This window comes from Pagrus pagrus (assembly GCF_965226575.1).
Source record: "Pagrus pagrus genome assembly, chromosome: 18".
Lineage (NCBI taxonomy): Eukaryota > Metazoa > Chordata > Actinopteri > Spariformes > Sparidae > Pagrus > Pagrus pagrus.
The window spans coordinates 17,558,548-17,583,519 of NC_140202.1; the positions used below are offsets into that span (position 1 = coordinate 17,558,548).

The following is a 24,972-nucleotide window of genomic DNA, read 5'->3' on the forward strand; positions in this document are numbered from 1 at the left end:
TCTTCTTTGGTGATCTTGGCAATGGGGAGAGATGTGCACCCAGAAGGGGAAGGATGTGGGAGAGGTGAATTGCAGTTGAAGGTGTTTGAGGAGAAGTGGACTGAGGAATAAGGGGAAGGAAGTGGCTGCAAGTTAAAATGAAAGTGTGGTGGGTGGATGGATGTTACGTCTGAATGTTCATTTATGACCTTGAGAAAACTCTAGGTCCACTTACCAGCTTTTAAAAATAGAGTTTGCAACCACTTCACCCTTAATGGTAGGTTGTCAGTCAATTTCATCTGAGGAAGACGTTGAAATGATGTTTCATTGAAGCTCTAGAAAAAACTAGTAACCGAACAGAATCTTCAGGTTTTTTTTTTTTTGGTTTTTTTTTAAGTGGGGCTGGGCAAATTATGGATATTATATTGTTATTGTGATAGGAAACTTGAAATAATGATCTTAAAACTAAGACAATTTTTAATATCATGATATGGCAAAAGAGTTTTCTTTTCCTGGTTTTAAAGGCTGCATTACAGTAAAGTGATGTCATTTTCTGAACTCGCCAGACTGTTTTTGTTCCAATACTTAGAACAAGAATAACCTCATCCACATTACTGATGATTATTTATCAAAAACCTCATGCTGTTAATGTTTTGTGATGTCAGAGCAGCATGCGTGACAAAGACTCTTCACAGTTAGCCATTTTGCTCCACAGCCACAGATGCCTCTCCAGCAGGCAGATCATCCCTGCTGTACCAAAAGTCACCAGTGAAAACAACACTAAGTTGCATATGGTTAGAATTTTACCCACACTGAGACTATTACCCTTAAATAGGCAAAGCAGAACTTGGTCTAGCCTGCAGAGTCATGTGCACACAGGAGGAAAAGCTAGAAGGGACACGGAAAAACCAAATTAAGTGTATCTACTCATCTGAAAGAGTGATATTTGACAGAATCAGCCACCGTGAACTCAGCGCCATGGGAGAGGAAAGCTTCTCATTTATTTACCCAGCCTGATGCCAAAACATGATCACACAGAAACAGCACTGGCGGAATCAAGGGAAGCAGTTCAGGCGAAGGTGAGATGGGAGAGGAAAGGTGATAGGCGATAGAATAGCCACTTGAGCTATGAATATTTTCTAGTGTTGCGGCCCCTCCTATCTAGGCTGACATTATCTAATGAATGTAAACACAGCATGAGGATAAACATGAGAGGGTGGAGTGGAGGAGAGATCAAAGATGGAGCAAAGAGATCAGCGGGGGGTAGAGTAAAATTGAAAACAAAGGAGGAGATACTGCAATCAGGTTTAAGCCTGATGAAGATCATTCAGCCAGACCTGCTCCACTGGAGAATGGGAACAAGTCCATTAAGAGCCCAAAAATAGACCTGCTGCTCCATAACTGCCTCGTCCTCACCCTGTAGCTCAGAGCAAAACGTCCTCTGACCACGCTGAGCACATCTGTCCATATATGTGTAGTGTGTATGTGTGTGTGTGTGTGTGCGAGAGAGAGAAAGGAGAGCAAAAGAAATGTAATGGGCGAGTAATCAGTGTGATCAGCTTTGCCTGAGGAAAGCAGCTTTAGATGCCTTGTGATGCCTGGTATTAGGCTGATAATATCTGGCACCTGAAACAGATTGAGTTTAACACCAATTAATCTTCAAGCCAAAATGATCAAATGTTCGACTCTGCAGAGCGACTGAATGAGTCCTCCCTGTTCAGGAGGATTTAGGATGAAAAAACCTGTGCTGTGCAAAATCACTCCATCTTTTCCTGCTTATACATGCATGCTTGCTCAATTCATGATTTAACAGGTAAAAAGAAACAGAAAAAAACTAGGAAGCCGAGATAAATATAGACATGAAAATGTGGTGGTCGTGTCCAAAAGAGCTACAGCAATCACAGATACACCTAAATGTGCCGGTGTTGAGTGAAACAAGACCGATGCGAGGAACAAGCCTTTTCACTTTAAAGCTGTGCACTTTAGCAATCACAAAGCCTGGGTACCCGTTGCAAGCGAAAGGATTTGGGCGTTTAATGCATTCCTGCCCTTTATTCACGGCACAGACGACTTTATCCAAGACGACACTCCACTTCAACAGTTTAGGGGTTTGGCAGGCCAAGCATATGAAAGACGGAGGTTTCTTTTAAAGCAGAGAGCAGAAGTGTAGTGTGCATTGGTGGGGGTGACTGAGCCATGAAAACGTATGCATTTCTGGGTCTTATCGTCAACTCACAGCTGCCTCTCTCTCCCCCTCCCTCTTTCTGGAGGAGAAAAAAAATGTTTCCTCATGCTTCTGTCTTATTTTTACTTCCTAATCTTTGATTTAAGAGTAGGCCTACACTGCACAACCCTTTGATGTTCGTGCACAAACTATTCCGGTGCTGTTAATGAGTTTGCTGTGCTATCAGCATAGTTAAGAACAGCATGTGTAGTTCGGTTCTTACAACGAAAAAAACAAGGTTTAAGTCTGAAATATCCTGTCCTTAAGGGTTTGCCTTAGGGGGCTGAAAAGTCAACATCCTGTAGCCAAAGGGTCAGCACTTCACTTGCCATTGTTTACTGATTATGGACAGGAGTGCGACAGTGTACACATTAAACACAAAATGCTCAGTACAGGATTCTCTGTTCAGCATGTGGCTTGTTTCAGTTTTTGCTGACCTGATGAACCAAGGAATGAGGAGACAAGAAAAACTATGGTTCTCAGTAAATAATAGCAACACTGGACATGCAGTACTTCAGACGTGAACTGTTGTTCAACACTGTTCAACCCAATTAAGGCAATGTTATGTCTCTGGAAATGGCTACATCAAACACTCCAACTCATTTGTGATAGCATTACCAAAGTGTGTCTATTACTTGCAGTAAGTCTAAAACACACCGGGGTGCAAGTCATGTTCCCCATGGCATCCCGGCAGCCCCTTTTTCAGAGGGAGAAGAAGCCATAATGAACAACATAGGAGTGTTTATTGCTGTGGAGATGTGACTATATGCAGTCGTAGAAAACACAAAGTGCATGAGCGCCCCGTGATAATGTTCATTCACATTCCAATAGCTTCGTAATTAAGTTTGAGCAAAACAGGCATTTTGTCTTTTGTTTTCATTAGATTACTTATTGGGTATCTTCCAAAGTTACACGCACAAAATTCCCCTTTTGTGTTTCCCCTTTAAGCGTTTCCTTGCTGAGGGATAGTGACACAAAGAGGCAGTTTTGTAAGGGAAAAAAATCTGGAAGATACACAGTTGATTCACTAAACCAGACAGCTGATTCATATTAGCCTTGGATGAACATTTGGCACAAAACAAGGGCAGTAGATTTTATTGCCCATCTCTTACATAGGAGTTGCACTAATAATGGATTCACCTGACAACCAGTGCAGACAGGAGAAATATGTAATTGCAGCCGCCTACTTCTTTAATGTACATATGACATGCGAGTATTGCGAGACAGACTTGGAAAAGCATTAACCTATTCATTAAATCTAAACTTTCAAAATAGTACTGACAAATATCAATCATCACTTTGCTTCACAGTGACTCCTCCACACTGTTCCTCTACTCTGACATGATGTGGATATCAGCCCTGGCCCCCACAGGCTGAAGGGTCTAAATGGCTCGAGACAGAAATGACGGTGCGGTTTGCTGGCAGCAAGAGGGGGAGATTTATGTTGTGTGTCAGGGATTCTCCTAAAGCAGGCTGGGAAAAAAGCTCCAGCGTCAGGTCTTTAAGGAGATAGGCCACTAAATAAACGAGTGGAGTAACAAGGTTTCTGGATTCTCTTCTCCCTTTGCCAGGTAAAAAAAAAAAATTAAATTACAGAGTTACACTCCCATACACACATGCTTACTCATCTCATGGGTAAACGGCAAGCCAGGACACAGAGGAGAGATGCTTTCATCCAAATTGGAAACGGCCAGTTGATGCATTCTACACCAATAAAACGCTTACACACACACACACACACACACAAACACACACACACTATAACATGATCTTTTTCTGAGGCAAACACTACAGTGCAGAAATTGTACACGTCGATGTACACACGTGTGTTTATATCCAAGACGACTACGTCCCTGAAAGCGGCAGGTTCCGCTCTCTGATCATCAGTAATGAGCTGAAGCTGCCTGAAAACACACACGTAAATAACAACTTGCATTACATCTAGCTATGGTCCAACAATGCACAGGAATGTGTGTGCCCTGACGCAAAGTTAAACACATATCGTACATATAAAAACAAACACCCAACGAGACATTAAAACACCCACACACGCATGAGCTAATGAGCTTTTGTGTGTTTGCAGGCGAGGCTCTCCTGAGAGAAGAGAACCCACAGAAATAACACTCCACACGGAAGGAGGAGAGGAAACTGCCTTAGAGAAAAATCTGCTAAACAAATACAGCAGGAAACAAGCAGGAAATAGTGCTACATTGCTCCTCCACCTTGCTTTACTAGCCACTGCCACATATTTATTCCACTGACAAATAGATGGAGGAAAAACTCAATTTGCTCTCTATTACACATCAACTCCACATTCTCCCTCGACTCTTACTGGTTAAATATTTTACCAAGATGACCGACAGCAGTGGAAACTGGTGCCACAAAGATGTAGTTTGTAGATGGCAGAGAAAAATGGGCATATTCCCTCTTTCACCTTAAAATACCATACCACCTTAAAATAAAGTAAACTCATATTGGGATTATATAAACTACATATGCAGAGTTATAACATGGTATGCATGTTTCTATTATCTTACCATGTTTATTTGCTGAACCAAATTAGTGTTAATTAAAAAGTATCTTCCAAGTTTGTACCAAATTTCGTCTATGTCAATCTTCCTTCCAATCCGTATTACGTCAGAAGCATGAGAAGTTGGACACACAGTTTACCTCCTCGTGCATTTTGGCTGAACCCCTGAGAATAAGTATGCTAAAAGCAGAATGTGTAGGTGTGGTAATGGCCAAGCACAGCAATCAGCGAAGCCATTAATCATAACCGGTGGCAAATGCAATGTTTTCTGGGGCCGTCACTGTGACTGCATGCAGGAAGGGGAAGAAGTGCCAGGTTGAATGTGGCTTTCTGTGGCTGCTGGCAGCAACGGTGACGGTGTGCTATAGGAACGTGTCATAGCGCGTTAGTTTGGTGATTAAACAAAGCAAACAGACAGTGTAGACAAGCAGAGAGGGGCCACAAGAAACGCAGAGCTGAGGGGAGCCAGGAAAAAAAAGCTGAAATAGCGATAGAGTGGAACAAAAGGGACTGAATACACTGGGAAGTGAAGAGAATGTCTTTTCTATATATTGTTTCTATAAAAACATTAGTCTAGATTGAAAAAAATATTTGAAAAGGTTGTCTCACATTTGATGAAATGTCTTAAACTCTTTTCATTAGCAATTAAACTACAGATTATTTTCATGATTGGTCATTTTGTAAATAATATGTAAAAAAAAAAAAAAGAAAAAGAAAAGAAAAATGTGAACAGTCCAAAACCCAAAGACTCTTCATTTACTATCATAAATGACGAAGAAGAGCAGCAAGTCCTCACATTTAAGAAGCTAGAACAAGCAAATGTTTGAGATTTGTGACTTAAAAGTAACTGCAATAAAAAATGCATTATCAAAATATGTTGAAACTAATTTTTATATAAAAAAATATTGTTATTATTATTATTATTATTATTATTATTATGTATTTATATTGTTACATCTCTAGACTTGAGGGACCATTTGACAACTCCAGCACCAGCAGTGACCGACGAACAGGTGCAGTGATTCAACTCAAAAGTAGGCCAGTTAAGTGTAGCTTGAGAATGCATTATGATGCCAATTTTGAGATCATGATAATCAGTGAAGCAAAATCATTAAACAACTGTTAAGTGGCCAAGAATTACAGTGTTAGAGAATGCCCAGAGATGGTGTGACCAACAAAATAACAGTAACAACAAATATATCGGCTGATATACACATAATTTTGACAATGATCCCTCAAATGTGGTTATCAATATTGTATGACATAAGTGTCCAAACACAGTAAACTTCACTGGATATTTAATAATTCTCAATTCTAAAATCAAAGCCAATCAGTCACATTAAGCCTTTCAGCCACGGTAGCTAAAATACTGCAGTAAATAATTGACATGATTCCTAAAAAGTTGCAGCAAAAACCCATCTTCTCCTCCTCACTCACAGCACTACAGTGAAATGAGTGTTTCAGACAGTATCTGCTGAGCTATTAAGACTTGAGACTAAAATTAGAACAGGGGATCATCACATTTGATGATGTGGAACTGCTTTATGGGACTGTGTGCTGGTGGGGGGGCATGCTGGCAGCTCAATGAGCCATAGGAGTGCCAGTTTTGTGCACTCAGTGGGGTCTACCATAGAGTGAGGTGAAACTGGCAGGGAGGGCTGGCTCGATACTGAACCATAATGGCTTACTCTTAATGGTTGCCGCGAGGGGCCAACGTTCATTACTCTCTGCGTGGGGGAACTTCCAACAGGATCCTGGGGTGAAACGTGTGAGTGTGTGCACACTTGCACACATTCAAACTTGAGGGAGGCACCCCAGGGTGAGTGAGGAAGACAGAAAGATACAGAAACGGTTTTCTTTCCTTCACACACTCCCACCGATACCATTCCCTTACAGGAAGCACTGTGGAGTGTAAGTGTGGTAGTTAACAGAGAGCTAAAAGCTCCTTCTCAGGGTAGTTTCATAATATTGCTAATTATTCAGCGATTGCGAAAAAAAATTTCTAATCCAGCACAGTAGAAGGGAGTTCTGTGCTAATACTTCCTCTCTCGCTCTCCACGCTTCACCTTTTTAAAGCAGCCCAATACCCTAGCTCAGCTGAAACAGCCAACCTAATGCACACAAATGCAGACTCAGACTCCTTCTAAAATACCAAGCAAAGATAGGCTATTTTACTGCTGCTTTTGCCATCTGAAAGGGGGGGGGGGGGGGGGATATGTAGCGTTAAATTGGAAGCCACAGCAATAGTCATTTAACAGGCTGGCTTTAAGAGTGAAGCCTTATGAGCTGAAAATGGTTTTTACAAATCTTGCTAGAAAAAAGAAACAGCTTGCCTCATCTGGACTACAATACAAGGAAGAAGCCAAACTCTCACTTCCTTGAGATATAAACATGTTTCTGTGCGGTTCCACGCATACTAAAAAGCTTAGTTGTGACAGGAGCCGTCAAAACTGGTGGATTAATTAGTATGAACACAAACACACGCTCAAAGCATGAACAAAGCGTGTGAGAAAACAACCAAACAGATTGTTGGTTCTTCTGCATCTCATGGGACCTCATTTCACAGACCTTACCTGCCAGTAAAATCAGGCAGGTAAACAAAAGCGAGACCTGAGCAGTGCTGTAAGGTGCTACTCAAGAATCCCTCTCTCACTCTGCTTTAACCCGTTTAACTCTACTGTCAGCGTTTTGGTGGATGTACACATGCTACCAAGGCATCTAGAAACACATCCTCTTTTATCCACTGAGACCTCAGGCACACTTATTCAAACATGCATCCTTCCGCACTTGCATAGGCATACTCACACACCCACAACAATGCAGGGGATGCTGTGGAAAATGAAGCACAGGATGCATGCTGTGAGCTCAACAAGATGTGAGAATACGAGATAAGGAATGGGAAGAATAACAGGATGAAGAGTCAGGATGCATGCTGATGGGGTGTATGACTGCGGACTGAAGAGCAGTCCTTGTACCCACTTTCTGTTGACTTCCTCTGGCCTATGGAAAGGGGGTAATCCCTTTCCTTTGCCCACTACTTAGATGGGGCTTGAAAGTTTGACATTTCATATCAGTTGTTTGGATAAGAGGAAAAACTATCCCGCAAAGGGTGACCAAAGAGCTATGCCGAATAGCGGTTAGCTGAAACTGTAGACCATAAATCAGAGGATCAAAAAGCACTGAACACTATTAATCTATTAAGCACATCTTAACTGCGTCTACTCCGACACACAGCTGCCTCGTCCGTCATGCAACAATGCCAGGAAAGGTCCAGCTGTCAGGAGAGGAAACAAGAGAGAAGAGGGCGGAAGGAAAGGCTTTGGCTGTCAGTGTGACTGGAGGAGATAACATGCAATGTGCTTCCTGTCCCCACCCCTGTAACTAAGGAGACCACAGTGATCACAACCAATAGGGAAGAAGGGAATTTCTCATACTTCCCACTATCGGTTCAAAAAAAAATTTTTGACTTCATGACTATATGTGATCTACACTCGATCTCTCACCTCTGGTAACGTGGGTAAAAATTACCCATTGTATCAAAGTCTTTGGAATGTTGGGTGGACATGAGAAGCCATTTCTAGTCACTTTGGGCTCGATTAGTCGTGAAAAGTATTTTTGGTAGATTAATCAATAATGAAAATAATCGCTTGTTGCAGCCCTAGTTGGAATGGCAAAACAGGAAAAGGATACGACATGGGCTGCATTTTAACAGGAAACCTTCAAAATCAACTGGGACTCTAGTGATTTTTGGCTTGGAACAGATGGGAGCAGCAGGAGCCTGCCAGAAGTGTAGTATTGAGTATGTCAACAAACAGACTGGGCAAAAAAAATCTCTTATTTAATATGTGTTTGGTAGGGGGGGGTGTGACAAAATGAGAAACCACAACATTCCTTCCCCTCTCTCATTATCGGGGAATGATGTCTCTTGATTACAACAAGAAAGCACCGATGAAACTGAGTTAAAACTTGTTCGTGAGCAATCTGTCTCCAATCCTATTTTCTGTGACCAAGTGTCAGTCATGCACTGGGGGGGGGGTCAGCTACTAAAAATTGATTTATTCGAGAGGGACACCAAATGGAAACGGGCCGGATGTGCAAGGCCTTGTTAGCCCTACCTTTCCCAGGTAGCACGACATCTTCAATTCAATAATCCTAATCACTATCCCGAAATTTCTTGGCCATATTTAAGTTAGAATTAGTGCTACTTTGGTAGTGTATATCCTGTTAACTGTTCACTATGTTCCCCTCTCTTTACACCCCAAAGTTTTTTTGCAGGTGGCATTACAGCCGACTGATCCATCTTTGAGCTAGGCTTAAATACTCAATGCGGAAAATCCCTGGGCTGGACATGAGTTTTAAACACGCAGTCAAACAGGTTACATCACAAAGTGTGTGTGTGTGTGTGTGTGTGTCAGCTGTTGTTTCATCTCCAGGCACAGGGCCTGCTGGGACTTGCAGCTACCTTCTTAAGATCAAGTCCAACAGCCACTAAGTCTGTCCCTGGGTGTGACAACACATACCCTCACATCACAGCTGTTGTTGTGTCTTTGTGCTGGCTCTTCATTGTCCTCACAGTCTGACATACCACTTTTCCAGGATCTGAATCTCACCAATTCAAAACACCTACTCTTGTAAAATACAAATTAGACATGCAAGCAATGTGTTAAATATCTGGATGGCTACGCATGGTTTTGTGCCAGAATGTCAATTGTTGTGGGCCAAGTATCCATGGATGGATTGTGAACAGTAGTGCATACTGATTCTCTATAAAAGAACAAACAGCTGAAGACCTCTCTGAGTGTCTGATGCACTTCCAGATATTAAGATTGACAATGAAAGGAAGAGGAAAAGACTCCCCCTGACCTACACCCTTTTGATCTTCAGATCTGCTCTTTAGCTGTGTTTGGTCTGGTTGTCTGGTCCTGGAGATCATCTGTTTGATCTGTTTTGTCTGCCAAGTCATGCTGAATGTACTATTTAGAGCATTTAAAAAACAAACATGATGGAGGGGCTGTAACAACTGGGTCAGAGTGTCATAAAGGGAAGAGAGGGAGAGTCACAGACTCGACTGTCATTAACCGAGCTTCCACTACGCTTAAGCCTTTAACATCGATCTGCCTCAAAGCGCTTGGGTGTGAGAGCTTAACAAAATCTACGAGTGCATATACATGGGCACAATTACATCCAACGGGTGCAGGCATGTTGTCCTCTACCAACCGAGGTTTTGAGCCTGGGAGTGATCGAGTGGCGCGCCGAGTGCATACTAGGGTCCTCCTGAGCGCAGACGGTGAGAGCTGAGCTGATGCAAACCGACAGACCACGTAGCGGGCCTTTAATGTCACCACTGGTCCTCACATGAAAGAGGCAATGTAGCCCCAAGGCTGGATTTTTGCCACACATACGAGTAGAGAGGGAAGCTGAGATAGAGAAAACAAATGGAAGGACGGAGCGAATGAAGAAAAATCTGGAGATGAGAGAAGGGATTGAAAAGCAGACGGTGACGGGAACTGTAGAGTCACTCTGCTAAAATAAATAGGTAAAAAGGAAAAGCCAGGAAAAATGACTCATTCCCCCTTGAGAGAACAGATACTGTTTTTCTCCTTTGGAAAACAACGAGAGACAGATCAGAGGGATGCATTTATATGTTTAAGACAGAAAGGTTGAAGTAAGAGGGAGAAATCAAACTGTGTATGCAAGTGTGCCGACAGGAAGAGTGGGATTATACACATGGTGGTGAGGGAGGAGGAGCGGGGATATAACCAAGGTCTGGTTCATCAAACGTGTCAGACGCTCAATAGAAATAAGGTTGCAGGAAGAGCTCCCATCCCAAACAACCTACAATCATGTCAGACAAATACTCTCAAAGAAACGGCGTAGGGGTGGAACACGAAAGCAGAGAAGGATTAGAGGGGACAGAGACAGACAAGTCCATCTCCTGGCAGACTATTCTTCACCTTAAGGTGTCAACAACAGCTGGCACCTTGGCACCTTGCTCATGCCCACACCTGTCTCACCTGCTGTGTCTACACACTGTCCACCCACAGCTGCCTTTAACCTTCCCTGGGAGACCACTAACGTTTACAATAAATCATTTAACCAACCCACACAATGCATGTGATCACAAACCTATCCAAAATCCAAATTATGGCAATTTGTTTTTACCACTACCTTTCATGTCATTGTGCTTGTCCAGGCACATCCTGCAAGTAAATATATGCACCAGACAGGAGCAGCTGTAATCTTATCTGAGACAACAATAAAGAAGCACCTTGTAAGTTGTTTATGAGCAACATTCCTACGACACTGGGCTGAGATGGCAGAAGTTAAGGCTGAGGTGTACAGGAGCAGCACCCTCAGGTCAACTATGCGAGCTGGTTGTGCATTCTATAATAATGTTTTTTAACCTAAATCAGGAGTTGTGTAACCTGTCAAACATGGCAGCAGGAATGTGCACAGCTGTAAGTTACCGACAGTGTCACTTTAATTTACTACTTGTGAGCTATGTAACCAGTTGTGAGCTACATATTAGTCATTGATATGATCAAGACTTCTCATGTCAGATGCATCCGGAGTTCAAGTGCCAGTATTTAGGACCATAGTTCCATAGGGAAAAATGTTGAGTTTGTGTGGTTAGAGATGGTCTTGAGCAGGTCTACAAAACGAGGCCAGATCTTGCTTTTTAAAAAGGTTTGTTATCTGAAAGCACGATCCAGGACCAATCCTGCATTTGGTGTTAAGATGGTCTGATTATCGGTATCTGTGTTTTCGGTGTCCGATTGTTGATAAAATAAATTGATTTAAAAAAGGGGGGGGGAACCACTCTGACTGACTTTTTTGCCAGATCATATTAGAAAACAACAAGAACAACATCAAATTGAAGTCAAGTAAAACTGGATGCTTAATGGAGGCGTTCTTGCAATCTGGCTGTAAATGCCTCTGGTGTAGAGATTTAATAGGTTAACAACCTAAGACTTTGATTGATTGTAGCACCACCAAAACGCATGTGGTGCATTCATCATATACTCCATATAATGATGTGTATGTTGTTTCATTAGCTGTACAGTAATAAAGGGCAACATCTGCAAGGACAAAATACAAAAGGAAATGGGCACCCATCCACGCACACACGCACGATATACCCAAACAACATTCAGTTGTTCATTTGGCTTGATGCTTTACACTGCAAATACCTTTTCTAGACAACAAAAATATAAGACAAAGATTACAAAAGATCTCTTCAACATGCTCCAAGTTGTCTCCACCATCACTATTCAACAGTATAAACAGGCGGATCTCAGCTGCTCTGAGAACAGTTCATTTAGTACTGTACATTCAGCTGAGACAATAAAACAAGTGATAAATGCATTGCAATGTATGGGGCTTGTTTGACAGACAGCACTTGTGTGCATTCCTCTATGTGAACTGGTAGGAATGGCCCAATGTGTGCGTCTGGCCCATTAAAGCACAAAAAGCCATTGTGTATCATTAGCTGAGGGGGAGGAATGGAGAGACAGAGGGGTGGAGTGTGGAGCTGAGGGAGGGGTCAGTGACCTTCCTCACAACCAACCAGATGACCTCATTCACAGCGCATAGGAATCCTCTGTCTCCCCCCACTGTTCTTTATCACATTCACCATCCTCCCCTCTCTCTCGACAGCCTTGCTCGCCTTTTTCCTTTCAGCGAACACAATCAATCAACTGAGCAGGGATGAGGCTCATGCTCGCTAACCCTTTCATACACACAGCACATTCTTTCCTGCCAGCTATCTGTGGGCTTTTATGCCAGTCTTTCCTATGTTACACACGGTGCTAAAGAGCCTCTTTGTTTCACCAATTAAAGCCTAATCATACAAAACCACCCATTGTTTCTGCTCTGTAATCTCCTCCCAACCACTGAACTGATAAGGACAGACAGACTTAAGCCTCATCACAAACAGACAAGCAGTGACAAACTCTAACCAAACAGAACAAACACAAAACTGTTCCATTTGCACTTGTACAACTCTGACTTCATTTATGTGCCGATACTTTGGGTGTAGCACATGGGCATAAATTATGCTAAGCAAATCATGTTTTACATTACAGCACAAGGCTGCAGGGCAGACAGCCACTGTACAACACAACTGTGCAACACATGTAATTCCAGTTAGGCTAGACACTCACTATGTGTGACACATCAGTGAGAAAGAGAGGACCATGTTCAAGCAACTGAAACATTGCTGAACACATAGAGGGGACAGTGGATTAAAAACCTATGTGAATATAAGTGACAGCTCCGTATAGGAAATCTGTGAAAACTTCCCCCAGCATAAATTCAATCACTACAAGCAGACAGCAATGCGAGCTTTGCTACTTGCAACCTCTGTCTGATGTGATGACTTAAAGAAGTATTTCACCACATAAAACCTGGGCTGTGTCTGCAGTAGAACGAAACAAATATTTTTGAAATCGGTGCTACGTAAGAAAAAAGGCTGTGGTATTACCTTTTGCGCAAAAGGAAGAAAACCTCCATCAACCAGAACGCACTGCGCCACAACAGACCAATAAGCACTCCCGCTGATGGGTGACTGTACTGTGAGTTGGGCAGTGCTTGGTTTCGGCTAGGAGTCCGTTTTTAGCTACTAACAAACAATATCATATTACAGCTAAACAGCACACTAAAATATTTTTCGAATCATTTTAGAGAAATGGACAGCGGACAGGATTGTGGTTCATATGTAATCGGCACATCCTTGCTTTTTCAGCCTCCATTTTCGCAGCACAGGAACAATGTGGCGGTGCCTTTCTGTTCACCATGTTTCTCTACGGCAGCTAAATAATACGCTCAAATATGTAGCGTAGTAACAGAATCTTGGTAATAGTTTATAAGCAGCGACAGGTTTAGACAGTTTGATCAAACAAGGGTGATTCAGAGTCACAGGTGTTCAAAATGGACCTGAATAGCTGCAGTATGATTGCACTGAGGCTACTCACTTTGCCCCTACTGCAAAGCTCCTCATTTACACTTAACACACTTGACATGTGATCACACCTGTCACACAGTCTTTAAAATAGATTTAGCAATAAGATGCAATAAAGTGCAAGAGACAAAGGCATTATAAAGGGGAGTACAAAGGGTGTTTAAGTACCATCTAATGTTTTCTAATGTTTGATCCTATAAACACTAAAATAACAGTCCTGTTGGGGTTATTGTTATTGCTACCACCTTGACATCAAACTAAAACATTTACAGATGTTTGTAACAATGCTGACAATAATGTCTATCATTGCTAAAAAAACAACATATGCTAAACAGATTTTCACACAATACGTCAATTTCATTCAAAGTAAGACCGGGGAAATCTTAAGGGACAGCACAATCTAAAAATGGAGTAGTAAACATCTTTACAAGACATCATCAGCATTCAAGATACAGAGCCAGTTGCACAACGACTGCCTTAGGTAAACTACAAACAAAACATGATTGGCAAACTGAAGCGTTATTGTGAGAGCAGCCCTTTTCAGACCATTTCTTTAGCATAAATGTTAAGGACAGACCAAACAATATCACTTTCTTTCGTGAAACCCAGACCCATGAAGGCTTGTTAACAGATGTATCAATGGCAAGGTTACACTTCCATAAGTTCAGGTTTAGCTACAATTTAACAACAAAATGTATTAGTTTTTTGTGGTTAAACTGAACATTTTTACTGTTTTTTAAACAATATCAAGAGATCAGAAAAGAGCAACTGGAGTACTATGAATACTACAACATGGATTTGACAGCTAAGGACTGCAAATGTGTTAAAGCTGAAGAGACAGAGAAGCAGCTGAGACTGGTAAAGGTTGAAGTTCCCAGCACTTCATATTTGATGGCAGAAAGCTACAGAGGAATCTCTCTCCTCTTGCCACCTCACTTTCTGTGGCCCTCAGGGAAGGTTATGGCAGCACCGCCTGCTCTTGCCAAGCCTTACAGAAACAACACAGGCTGCTGAGGGACAGGTAAATTATTCATCTTTGATTTATCGGCCAGCCTGCAACTAGTGAAACCAAGGTAAAGGCTGCAGACCACAGGCTGACTGAGCCACTGGGGTGTTCTGAAAGAAGGGGCTAGTGAACGTGGCGCAGTGGGTTTGGAGGTGGTTGACCGGAAAATAAGAGAAGGTTTAAGAAAACATTACTGGGTTACTAACTTACCAATTGCTCTACATTACTCAGTAGAAGAACCAGCCGTGAAGAAAATACTCTTCACATTACAGCGAATTATCCATTCAACATTTAAATATATATGCAGCAAAGTAGAAATTCCTATGCCTCACATTTCGCAGAGCTAAAACACACTATGAGAGAGTGTGTGGGGAAAACAAACACCAGGCTGGAGGTTAAGTGCTCTGACTGTGCTCCCGGTAAAATTCCTGAGCCGGCTGCCAACGCTCGGCTGCCATTCCTCCTGTGAAAGGAGAGAGAAAATGAATGCAGTGGGGTGGGCGAGTTAGAGAGGAACAGAGTGGGCATTCAGATTTTTTTTCACCTCCTTTCTATGATAAAAAAAAAATGGGGAAGGGAAGAGGAAACGGTGACAAATATTTCTGGTATGATTCCCAAAAATACACAATGTCTGTTGTGACTGTTCAGAGACTTAAAAACGAAGATAGAAAGAGAAAGAGTGAGGCATTAAAGGAGACTACTATGAGCGAGGGAGGTGGGAAAGCTATTTGAAGCACTCCAAAAATGCAACAGGGTGGGGCCCCACACACGCACACATACACTAACTGAGGAATATACTGAGAAATAGTGTATGTGATGAGTATCCACACAAATGTGCGGAGGAGGGACAGGAGCGATGATTCATGGTGTAATCTAAATTAGTCAAAAGAAAGATGGGAGACAGACCCACCTCTGTGGGAGAGGGCAAAAGAAGAGCAGGCTTCTCTTGTCACCACAGCAAGAAAACAGCCCCCCTCCTTCTCCCCGTCTGTCTGAGGGAAAAACAAACCACTGACTCGCCTTCCCCGTAGTCCTTTCCTGTCTGAAACGGGCGTTACTTCCCGCAAATATTTTGCATGAGACACAAAAAAAGAAGGAAAAAAGGGTGGAAGTTCATATATCTTGGGTCAAAGCATGGTTTTGGAAAAAAAGGAATAAACAACCAAATTTAATGAACAAGTCTGTGTCAGGGAGCTGTTACGACATAATTATTACAACATAACTTAATTCATCTTCCTCTTTAACACTGTTTTTTTTATCAGCACACAGAACTATGACTCTCGCTTTGACAGAAACCTCTTAATGAAACTTCTTCAGTAAAATTCACTGTTCATCTGCTCAACTTATCACTGTTCATTTAAGCGGGATTGCTCTGCTTCAGGAATAACAAAGAGAGATAAACTTCACCCAGCAATGTGTTGTCTAACAGCCAGCAGTAAAAGAAGGGCAGACACTTAGTTTTGGCGACAGCAAGCCAGATAGGCAGCCAGGCAGGCAGAGCAGGGCACGGAGACAGGAGGCCAGGCAGAGGCAGCAGTGATAAGGAGGCCCCAGCACTCATGGGATTGAGGCCTGAGATAAGAGCCCGGAGCTGTCGCTGGACGACTTTATCACACAGCACCCGCTGGGGGGTGGCGTTGCTGGGGCTGGACTGGGGCCAGGGGAGCAAGATGGGTCCGGTGTTGGAGTTAGAACGGGGACGGAATATCACAAAGGCACTGTGGTGGGGCTATGCAGAGGCACGTCAGCATGGAAGACAGGCAAGGCAATGCCGGGTCCTGTCGCAACCCCTACACCTCACCCTGTCAAACTTATGCCACTACCTAATTTATTACCAGGGAGGAGAGACTGTGAAAGAAGGATTGTAAGAGGGCAAGAGAGAGGCAGACAGAGAAAGAGAGCACAAAGCCTCCAATTCTGCTTTCTCACTGGTGGCGATGGCTCAGTAAACCAGCTCACAGAATGGCTTGTGGTTAATTAAATTCCAGCTTATAAGTGGTGCTTTGGGAGAGAATGTGGGGAGAAGAGAAAGGGGTTGGGGTGGGGGGTGTATAACCGGTTTCTGCTTGCGACAACAGTCCTGGCCTAACACCCCCAATTCTCTCTTCCTGTCAGTCTCTATCTGCGCTCTCACGGCTCTGAGCTGTATCTTACTTTGAACGCGGTGCTCAATCTTGTTAGCTACTAAATTGATTGCATGTCAGAGGTTAGTGCAGGTTTAGCCCTGTGCTGAGGGTCAAACTACAGCAGGAGAGTACAGTGCTGTAACAACCAGACACAGAAAGACAAAGAAAACAGGGGGGGAACCGTTTGGACAGATTGACAGAAATATGGGACACCAGGTACAAAACCAAACGCAATTCCCATTTATCAAAATCTGTTCTCTAAACAGCTGTTCCCAAAGGACCAGTTCTCCACACAGGCACCACAGTGGACAGCAGACAGTTTGTCCTCCGAACGCTGACAGCTCTCCTGGGAAGGTCCTGTTAAACCATGGCACACAGACACAAACAAGCAGACACAAAACTGTACAGGCAAAGGGGGCTCTGTAGCTGGGTACAAGTGGTATGATGCACGACGTGTGATGGAACAACAGACCATTTAATCTATTATACAAACAAAGCTCAAAAATGAGCCTGTAAGGAAAGGTAAGGGGAGCTTGGAGTAAATATTTTAAGATCAATCTGACTATTCTGTTCCCCATAGAAATCCTCGCCACACTTCATCACAACAAAAATACAAAAACCCTCCCTTTCTCCTATGCTCCGCTACCTTACAACAGCGCCAGCACTTCACTACTAGGCTACATCTCTAGATGTTATATGGGCTGTCTCCTCCTGCCAAGAGAAAATATAGCAATTTGAAGCAGCTTGTTGGCTGGCAGATCGTAAAGAGAAATAAAAAAACTCCATAGCAGGTGTCACCTCAGGGAGATGAACAACTGCAGCGCAAGGGGATTTCAAAAGGGGGCTGTCAGTCGGCCAGAGTGACCTTGAGGGACTACACACATATTGGGAACGTTATGGGGACGTCCACGCAGCCAAAGCAGGGTGGTGTCAGCTTTCTTCAGCCGTGGAAACAGCTGTGTAGACATGCACAAAGCACTGGGTGGGTGAGGGAGACGTGCAGCTGTCAGAGGGGTATATTATCGAGAGATGGACAATTTGAGAAAGAGTTCAAGGAATTCAACTGTAACGGGTTAGATTTTTGCTCTTATTAGGTACACTAAAGTCTGACAAGGGAAGGGATTTAAGATGTTCATGACATTTAAGACTGTGAAACGGTACTTTCTCAGAAGAGAAGTGCTGTCATTGTAATTTTATCAACAATACACAAAAGCTTTTGTCCCCTAGGACACAAACGCGGCTGATGCATTGTTGACAGATTAGGAGTCCTTAACTTTCTCTTTGTTGCATTTCCTTTTCATTTTTTCCTTCACTGACTGGTTATGTTTCTATGTCTGCTTGAGCATCAATAGCCTTTTATATAGCACCTTGGCTCTTCTTGTGGCCTTGACAAGACACCCACTGTCAATGAGACAGAATTAACTGGAGCCTGTTGTGCCCACGACAGACTCCGAGGAGAACACTACACAAACACACATCGAACAAAATAACTATTAGATCAAACGTAACTCGCACCACAATGCCACAAGTTAAAGATTCCCTCCTGGGGTCGTTCCCGTCTGACTGGAAATTGCAGCTTAGTGTGATGTTTATCTTTACTGCTGTCAAATATCAAGCTCAAAAAAAACACGCTTTCCTCGTCCTTGTGAAAATTCCTATTACACAAGTATCTAACAACAAATAAGCACAAAGTAAACATTTAAATAATTTTTCTGAGGTCTCTGGAACTGCACAGGCAACCTAACGTAACACATTAACAATAAAGCACACTGGAGAACAACTTTACGAACACCGTTGCTGTTTTCTTCTCTCTTTTTTATGTTAGGAACAATTGGAAAAGAACAGATTGTCCACTCGGTTTTACTCTGGGTGGGGTCAGCTTACACCAGTACGGGTACAGGGAGTGGGAGTAGGCTGACCTCAAATATATCGCATCTGAGCTTCAGCCCCGTCCAAAGGGGAAGGCAAAGCAAACAGCCCCTAACAGGAACCAGACAGTCAGACAGGCCTCCTCTGCACTGGGGCGGCTTTCATCACACACACACGCAATTTCTGGCGGCAGGGTAAAGTTTGGGCTGGTGCTGTGGAAACCCTTGTAAACCTCAGCCATGTGAGGTTTTAGAGGAGTGAGACTGAAGCTGGGGGTTTGCGAGTGTCCTAGCCATGATTTCTTAAACACCAGAGGTGGGGACATTTTAAGGCTGCATAGAGGCGACGGACCAGCCTGGCACTGCAGGATTGATTTCTGAACCCCTACCAAACCAGTTGCTCCAAAGCCAAATGGTGCAAAAGACATGATGGAAAAGCTTTTATTTAAAAAAAAAAAAAAAAGGAAGAGTGATGTAAGAATCAGTTGCACCACTTTATGACATCAGCTCAATGACCTTTAGTTGACATGAAGCAAATGTATCAAAATATTAAATCTGTGATTATAAAATTAGGATCAGTGTTGCAAAATTTACAATGTGCCTTTTCATGCGTTTAAATTAACTTCTGCTACATTCAACACGTCTTTCCTCCCGAGCTCCCAAGTCCTGCACTCAATGCACAGCTTTGGTGGGTTATATGAGCACGGAACAAATACAAAATGCAAAGAAAGGTGACAAGACCTATTGTCACCTTTTTTCGCATTTTGTACATGTAGTGACAATGTCAGACAATTAATCTCCGGAAAAACTAAAAATAGTTCAATGTCTCAGCCGTGTTAAAAACAGTCCAGAACACCAGAGGACGGAGGAAATCTCATGCAAAGAAACTTTTATACATTTTTATTGTGATTAAACTAATTTAGTGGTTTTCTCTGGTTAAGAGTCTATCTTTTTTTTTTTTTCAAACCCCATCAATGCAGCACTTTGGTCTTTCTGGGTTGCAAACTGAATTTTTGTTAATTGGCCTCACAAAGTAAAAGCCACTAAGTGGAAGATGAATTAAAGTAGTTTAAAAAAAAAATCACTGCTGACCACACACAAGCTAAAAAAATCTGTTTCTTTCCCTGCTTTCAGTTCGTTAGCCCGTACTGTTTGCCAACAGCAGCACGGCTGAGCTGTTGGGAAAAAGCGAGAGGTACACAGACACGAGCATGTGCATGATCCCCTTTCTTTACTGTCCAGATGATTATTAGGGTCTCTGACTGTGGGGGCAGGGAGACGGCAAAGGGGAGCAGGGATTAAAAAAGGAAACAGGTCCGCTTCCTGACTCGCCCCTCAATGAACACATCAACGCACCCATTATTCCTGACTGACTCTTTTTGGAATTAAAAATAAAACTCCATAATACCTCTTTTGTGAGGCATTTATGGGGTGTGGAGCGTAATTAAACACTGGAAGCAAAGATTTTCACACATGCTGGGAGATTTGTGGCTGTGCTGTTTGACAAAACACATTGATATGTTGATTAACTGCTTAGATTTTTGCATCTCCAGAAACTCAAGTGGCATTTTTATCGACTGTAATATCGCCTGCCTCTGACCTTACTCTACTTTTATTAAATGTCATACACATTTATTTCTTCATTGCTGTAATTTTCTGGAGAGATGGGGAGCAAACAGTCCACTTTAAGTTTCAAGTGATTTGTTTATCTCGCCATCAAGGAAGCAAAGAAAACTTTGCAGACCGGTTTAACAGCTACATACTACAGAGCCTACTCATCCAGACATGCGACCGAAACTGTGAGGTTTGCCCTGCTCTTCACTTCCCATGTCTGCGAAGAAGGTAGTCAGGGTGCCTATTATTTTTAAGCATCTCAGTGTCATGGTGTCCAGCCCGACACAACACAGCACAACAAGGGGACAGTCTTGCTAGGGGGGCTGTGGCGCTCTCTAGTGTCCCCAGCTCAGTTACATAAACCATAGGTCCAACCTTCCGCTTAGACCAGCTTATGTTATTGATACTATCAACATGAACGGGCGAGTAATCTTTGTTTATCAGCGCCGTCGCTTGTACTGAAAAAAAATCTGAGACGAAGCCTAGAAAATACATGTAGACGGACAACCCCGTCTGGACGGCGCCGCCGACAAAAGGCGACGCAATTTTGGTAGAGCAGCACGCTTGACTGGCAAAAAAAACACGACGACTGCAGCAGCAGCAGCAGCAGAAGGGGATATATTCGAGAGAAACATACCCTCGGCTTGAGGACAAATATTGTAGTGTCCGAGCGAAGGGAGACAAACAAAAACGGTGCCCCCCCTTTTAATGAAAAAGTTAGACGGCTGTGATAATCTTCGTGCACTCCCCCCCTCCCGGCAGCAACTCACTGGCCATTGTTTGGGCAACAAGCAGACACATTCCTCCGTGCTTTTAAGCTCGGCCGCTGGGCAACAACTAACACAACAGCCCCGACACTCACACAGAAAGCGAAAGTTTTCTGACACTTCCTCGCAATTTACCGAAAAACGCCAGGTTGAGTGCTTATTTTAAAAATGCGTAGCTCGGCTGAGTATCACTTTGATTCCTGAAGAGTTCAGCGGAACGCAGACACCCGAGGCTCGCTAGCTGAAAATGTGGCTAACCCGAGCTAAACTGCTGTGGAACATGTGGGAATCGGGCCCCGTCTAACATTTTTAATCGACACTCGCATTTGACGAACCCCCTCCCCACAATAAAAGTGTGCTCAGAAACTTCTCCGCGAACGCCCCTTTGTTAACACGCTGACACTGACAGACATCTCGGGCTTTTTTTGTTTTCCCTAAGTGAGCGAGAGAAAGTTTTCGTCTCGTCGCCTCTAAGTCAGGAGTGCAGGGACAAACTCCGCGCGAGCCCGACATTAGCGACGGGACTCCGTAGATCCACATCCCGCGGTGGTCTGAGGTGAAACAAACTCGTTCGGGGTTGTTTTTTTCTATGTTTGCGGTGGGGAGTTTAGAACGTTGGTGATGCATTGCTACACAGTTGGGGCGTTCTAGAACAGGGACGCCCAGATGCGAGGTGCACATCGGGGGAAGTTAAGAATGTTAGTGTTGCGATGCTACAATGCTAGGGCGTTCTGCAGCAGGGACGCCCAACGAAGCCGTTCGGAGACCGGACTGCGCCGTGGTCACGCACCCCCTCCCCACACACACACACACACACGTCTCTCCCCCCCCCCTCTCCCAACCCCATCGCCCCAGACCGCCGCTTACCTTCATCGAGAAGCCTTTCCAGGTGTGTGAAGATGCCGCAGAGATTCGGCAAGCTGGTCATGAGCTTCTTCTCGTTTAATAATTGCATCAAATAGTCGGGACTCGGCCTCGGTCGCTCCTTCACTTCGACCTCTCCGACCATCATCTTTGCGGCGAGAGCGGAGAACAAACCACCGCGACGCACAGAATCCTCTTTTAGGGGGAAAAGGAGAAGAAGAAAAAATGAAAAAAGAAAAAAAAAAAAACTTGCGGCTCCAATCCCTCGCTTCCCTCCTCCTTGTGATGAGAAGACTCTGTAAACCCCCCCAAAAAAAATTCAGGCTTGGTTTGTTCTTGCTGTTTGAGTGGAGAGGGGGCAAAAAAAGAGACCGTTATCTTCCTTCCAGAGACTCGTGCGCCGTACTCTCCTCTACGCCGTGTGCGCTCGGGGACGTTCGATTCCACCACTGTAGGCGCGAGCGACTGTTCTACCGGAAAGGCTCCGTCCTCCTCAGCGACTATTGGCCAGCGGGGCTTTCAGGGGACTAATGGGAAAACCAATGAGCTCTCACAACCGAGCCTGGAGGGCGGGGCGGAATGGTTGGTGGGATGATCGACGGAAATTCGGGCCAATGGCGTGCAGTGCGCAGGAATCCACTGCCCCTGAAGTGTTGTCAACACAGAATAGCACACATTTACTTATTTCTCCCTTTGCCCACTAATAGCAACATTACAGCAGTTAAACATTTCCAGACTGGAACAGTAGTTCTGTTTCATAACTTCGGCACCAACCTGTGAAATTACTGCGAATGAGAAGTGGAGTGAGCTAAAGGTTTTCTGTCTTTCGGGTCACGAGTCCTCTTTGTGGTATATTTGTTCTTGATGACTTAACACCCACAGGCCTCTTTGTAGCTCAGATCTTTTCTCTGTTATACCATTGCCAAAAAAAGATCTGCTCCCACCACTAAATAACCTCTTTTTGCAGATTCCAACTGGTTTTATGTTGCTTTGTGAAGAAAGTGAAGTCTATGTTGCCCTTCATGTCGCTGATCCACTGTGAAAACAACATTCCTTTGATTACTTGAAAGCACAGCGGCCCCATTTGTCACGTTGATTTCACAAGGACCGGCGTCATTCTATGGTTCAGCAATGCCGAGTATGAGCCTACTAATCTGGTGTGAACTAGTGATCTAATTTGAATACTCACACGTGGGCTGCATGAGTGCTCACCCACTTCATCTAGAGTTTGTGTGTGACAGAGGTAGTATACTTGCCAAGACATAACGTATTCACTTTAGGATGTCGAAATATGAAAAAATGATTAACATGTGCAGTCCATATCCTACACGATGCCTTTTGTTACTCAAGACTTGTACGTCTTGTTATCTGTCTTGGGACCGATTGATCAACGCTCCAGTGATCAATAAAGCCTTTTTATTGTCCTGTCCTTGGGAGGACCTTTCTACATATCCCCCGAAGATTAACATCCCTGATCAATGGAACACACACAAACCAGCTACCTCCAGTTTCTCACATCCCGCTCAGTGTGAAAATAAACCACAACTGGTCCGGTTTGATTTTAACAGCTGTTGGCTGAAAGAGGCCCCAGCTAAATCTGAGCCCTGACCTTGGCCCTCATTCAATTTGTCCGCTTACTGCTCACCCACTCATGTCTTTGTAAAAAGTAGTCCCCACGCTGGGTATATGAATGCTCAAACAGCTGCACTATGACCCTCTGGCTGCAGTTTGTCATCGCTGTGTTGGTACAGAGGATAGTAAATGTCTGCTGTCTGTCTGCCATATCACAACCAAACCATGAAGAGTCATTGTTTTCCCTGGTAACTATCCCCAGGTAACGGTGAAACAACTGGAATCACTGTGGAAACTCTACACCCCAAAAGTAAAAGAAACCAGCTGATGGAGGAGGCAAAGAAGATGAAGAGGGAGGTAAAACATGAGTGAATGGAGGGGCATTTACTCAATGGTACGCACCGTTGTGACAAAAACTGTCCCCCCACCGATATGTGCTTCCTCTTATCAAAACCGATTTCTTGGTCAAATTGGGAATCTTAAGGTTGGTTTTTGCTTTGGACAGTAGCCAGGCCATTAGGGGTAGCCATGTTGCTAACGCCAAGTCCAAACTCTTTGTATAAGTTTGTCCAATAAACAGATAACAAAACTAACTGATGTGTTTGGACAAGTTTAATTGAGACAATCTCTCTGAGACACATATCATACACTTACAACATATATACAAACTGTAAACCTGCTTGCACAAATCACACACATCGCCTCCAAAATATTTGCAATCAGTCATACAACCCCAGAAAACAGTATTTGGGAGTACAGCAGGGAACAGCATTAAAGCAGAAAGACGGATACAGTTGCCTTAACAACCAGTTCACATCATGTACTGGATCCCGCTTCCCTGCCCTTCAGCTAGCATCTACACAGTATGCAACAGTATGTTATTTCTATAATTATTGTTGAGCTCCAGCTGAGTTCCAAACAAACCAAGGCTGGTGCTCAAAAATGATGGCTTCTGCAGGTCTGATCAGCCTGATTTTATTAATCATTGGAGATGGGGAAAGTTGCAGATACACTCATATCAAGGCAAGGATGCAGATCATTACTTATTGTCCTTATCTGTGTTGGAATCAGTTTATTAAAATGTACAAGAAGTAATCATTCAAGAAATGTCCTAAACCTTTATTTCAATTTGGACTTTTATTTTGAACTGCACATCAAAATGAAAATGTTATCCCTTGGTTGGATTTAACAGCTTCATATCTGAAGTGCCACACTAGCATATCCATTGCCTTCTGGAGTGTCTGATATTTACCATTTCTTTATCATACTTTCAATCAGTGACCATAGGAAAACACAGATAGTGAGGTTTTTGCATAATGGCTTGTCATTTGCACCTCTACCAATTACACAAGACATGTAATATTAGTCCTGTCATCCGAATGGTCTGCAATATCAGTGTGCTATCTTGAAGCTGGACTGATAAAACATCCCTTGAAGTCAAACACTGATAAGTGATTTTGGTG

At 43.4% G+C, this 24,972-nt stretch overlaps 1 protein-coding gene across 6 annotated transcripts in view; it reads right to left on the reverse strand.

Annotated features, from left to right (window-relative positions):
• The window catches only part of qkia (QKI, KH domain containing, RNA binding a), a 77,795-nt gene extending 55,247 nt beyond the window's left edge, over window positions 1–22,548 (reverse strand). For 2 of the 6 annotated variants that reach the window (XM_084380438.1, XM_084380437.1), the window contains exon 1: window positions 21,941–22,548. In XM_084380438.1, coding sequence (XP_084236564.1) covers window positions 21,941–22,085 — 145 coding nt within the window. In that variant the 5' untranslated portion in view covers window positions 22,086–22,548. Of the gene's footprint in view, window positions 1–15,030; window positions 15,147–21,940 lie in introns of those variants that run through there. The other 4 variants (XM_084380442.1, XM_084380439.1, XM_084380440.1 and 1 more) reach the window with 4 other exon arrangements.
• Between the last annotated feature and the right edge of the window lie 2,424 nt (window positions 22,549–24,972).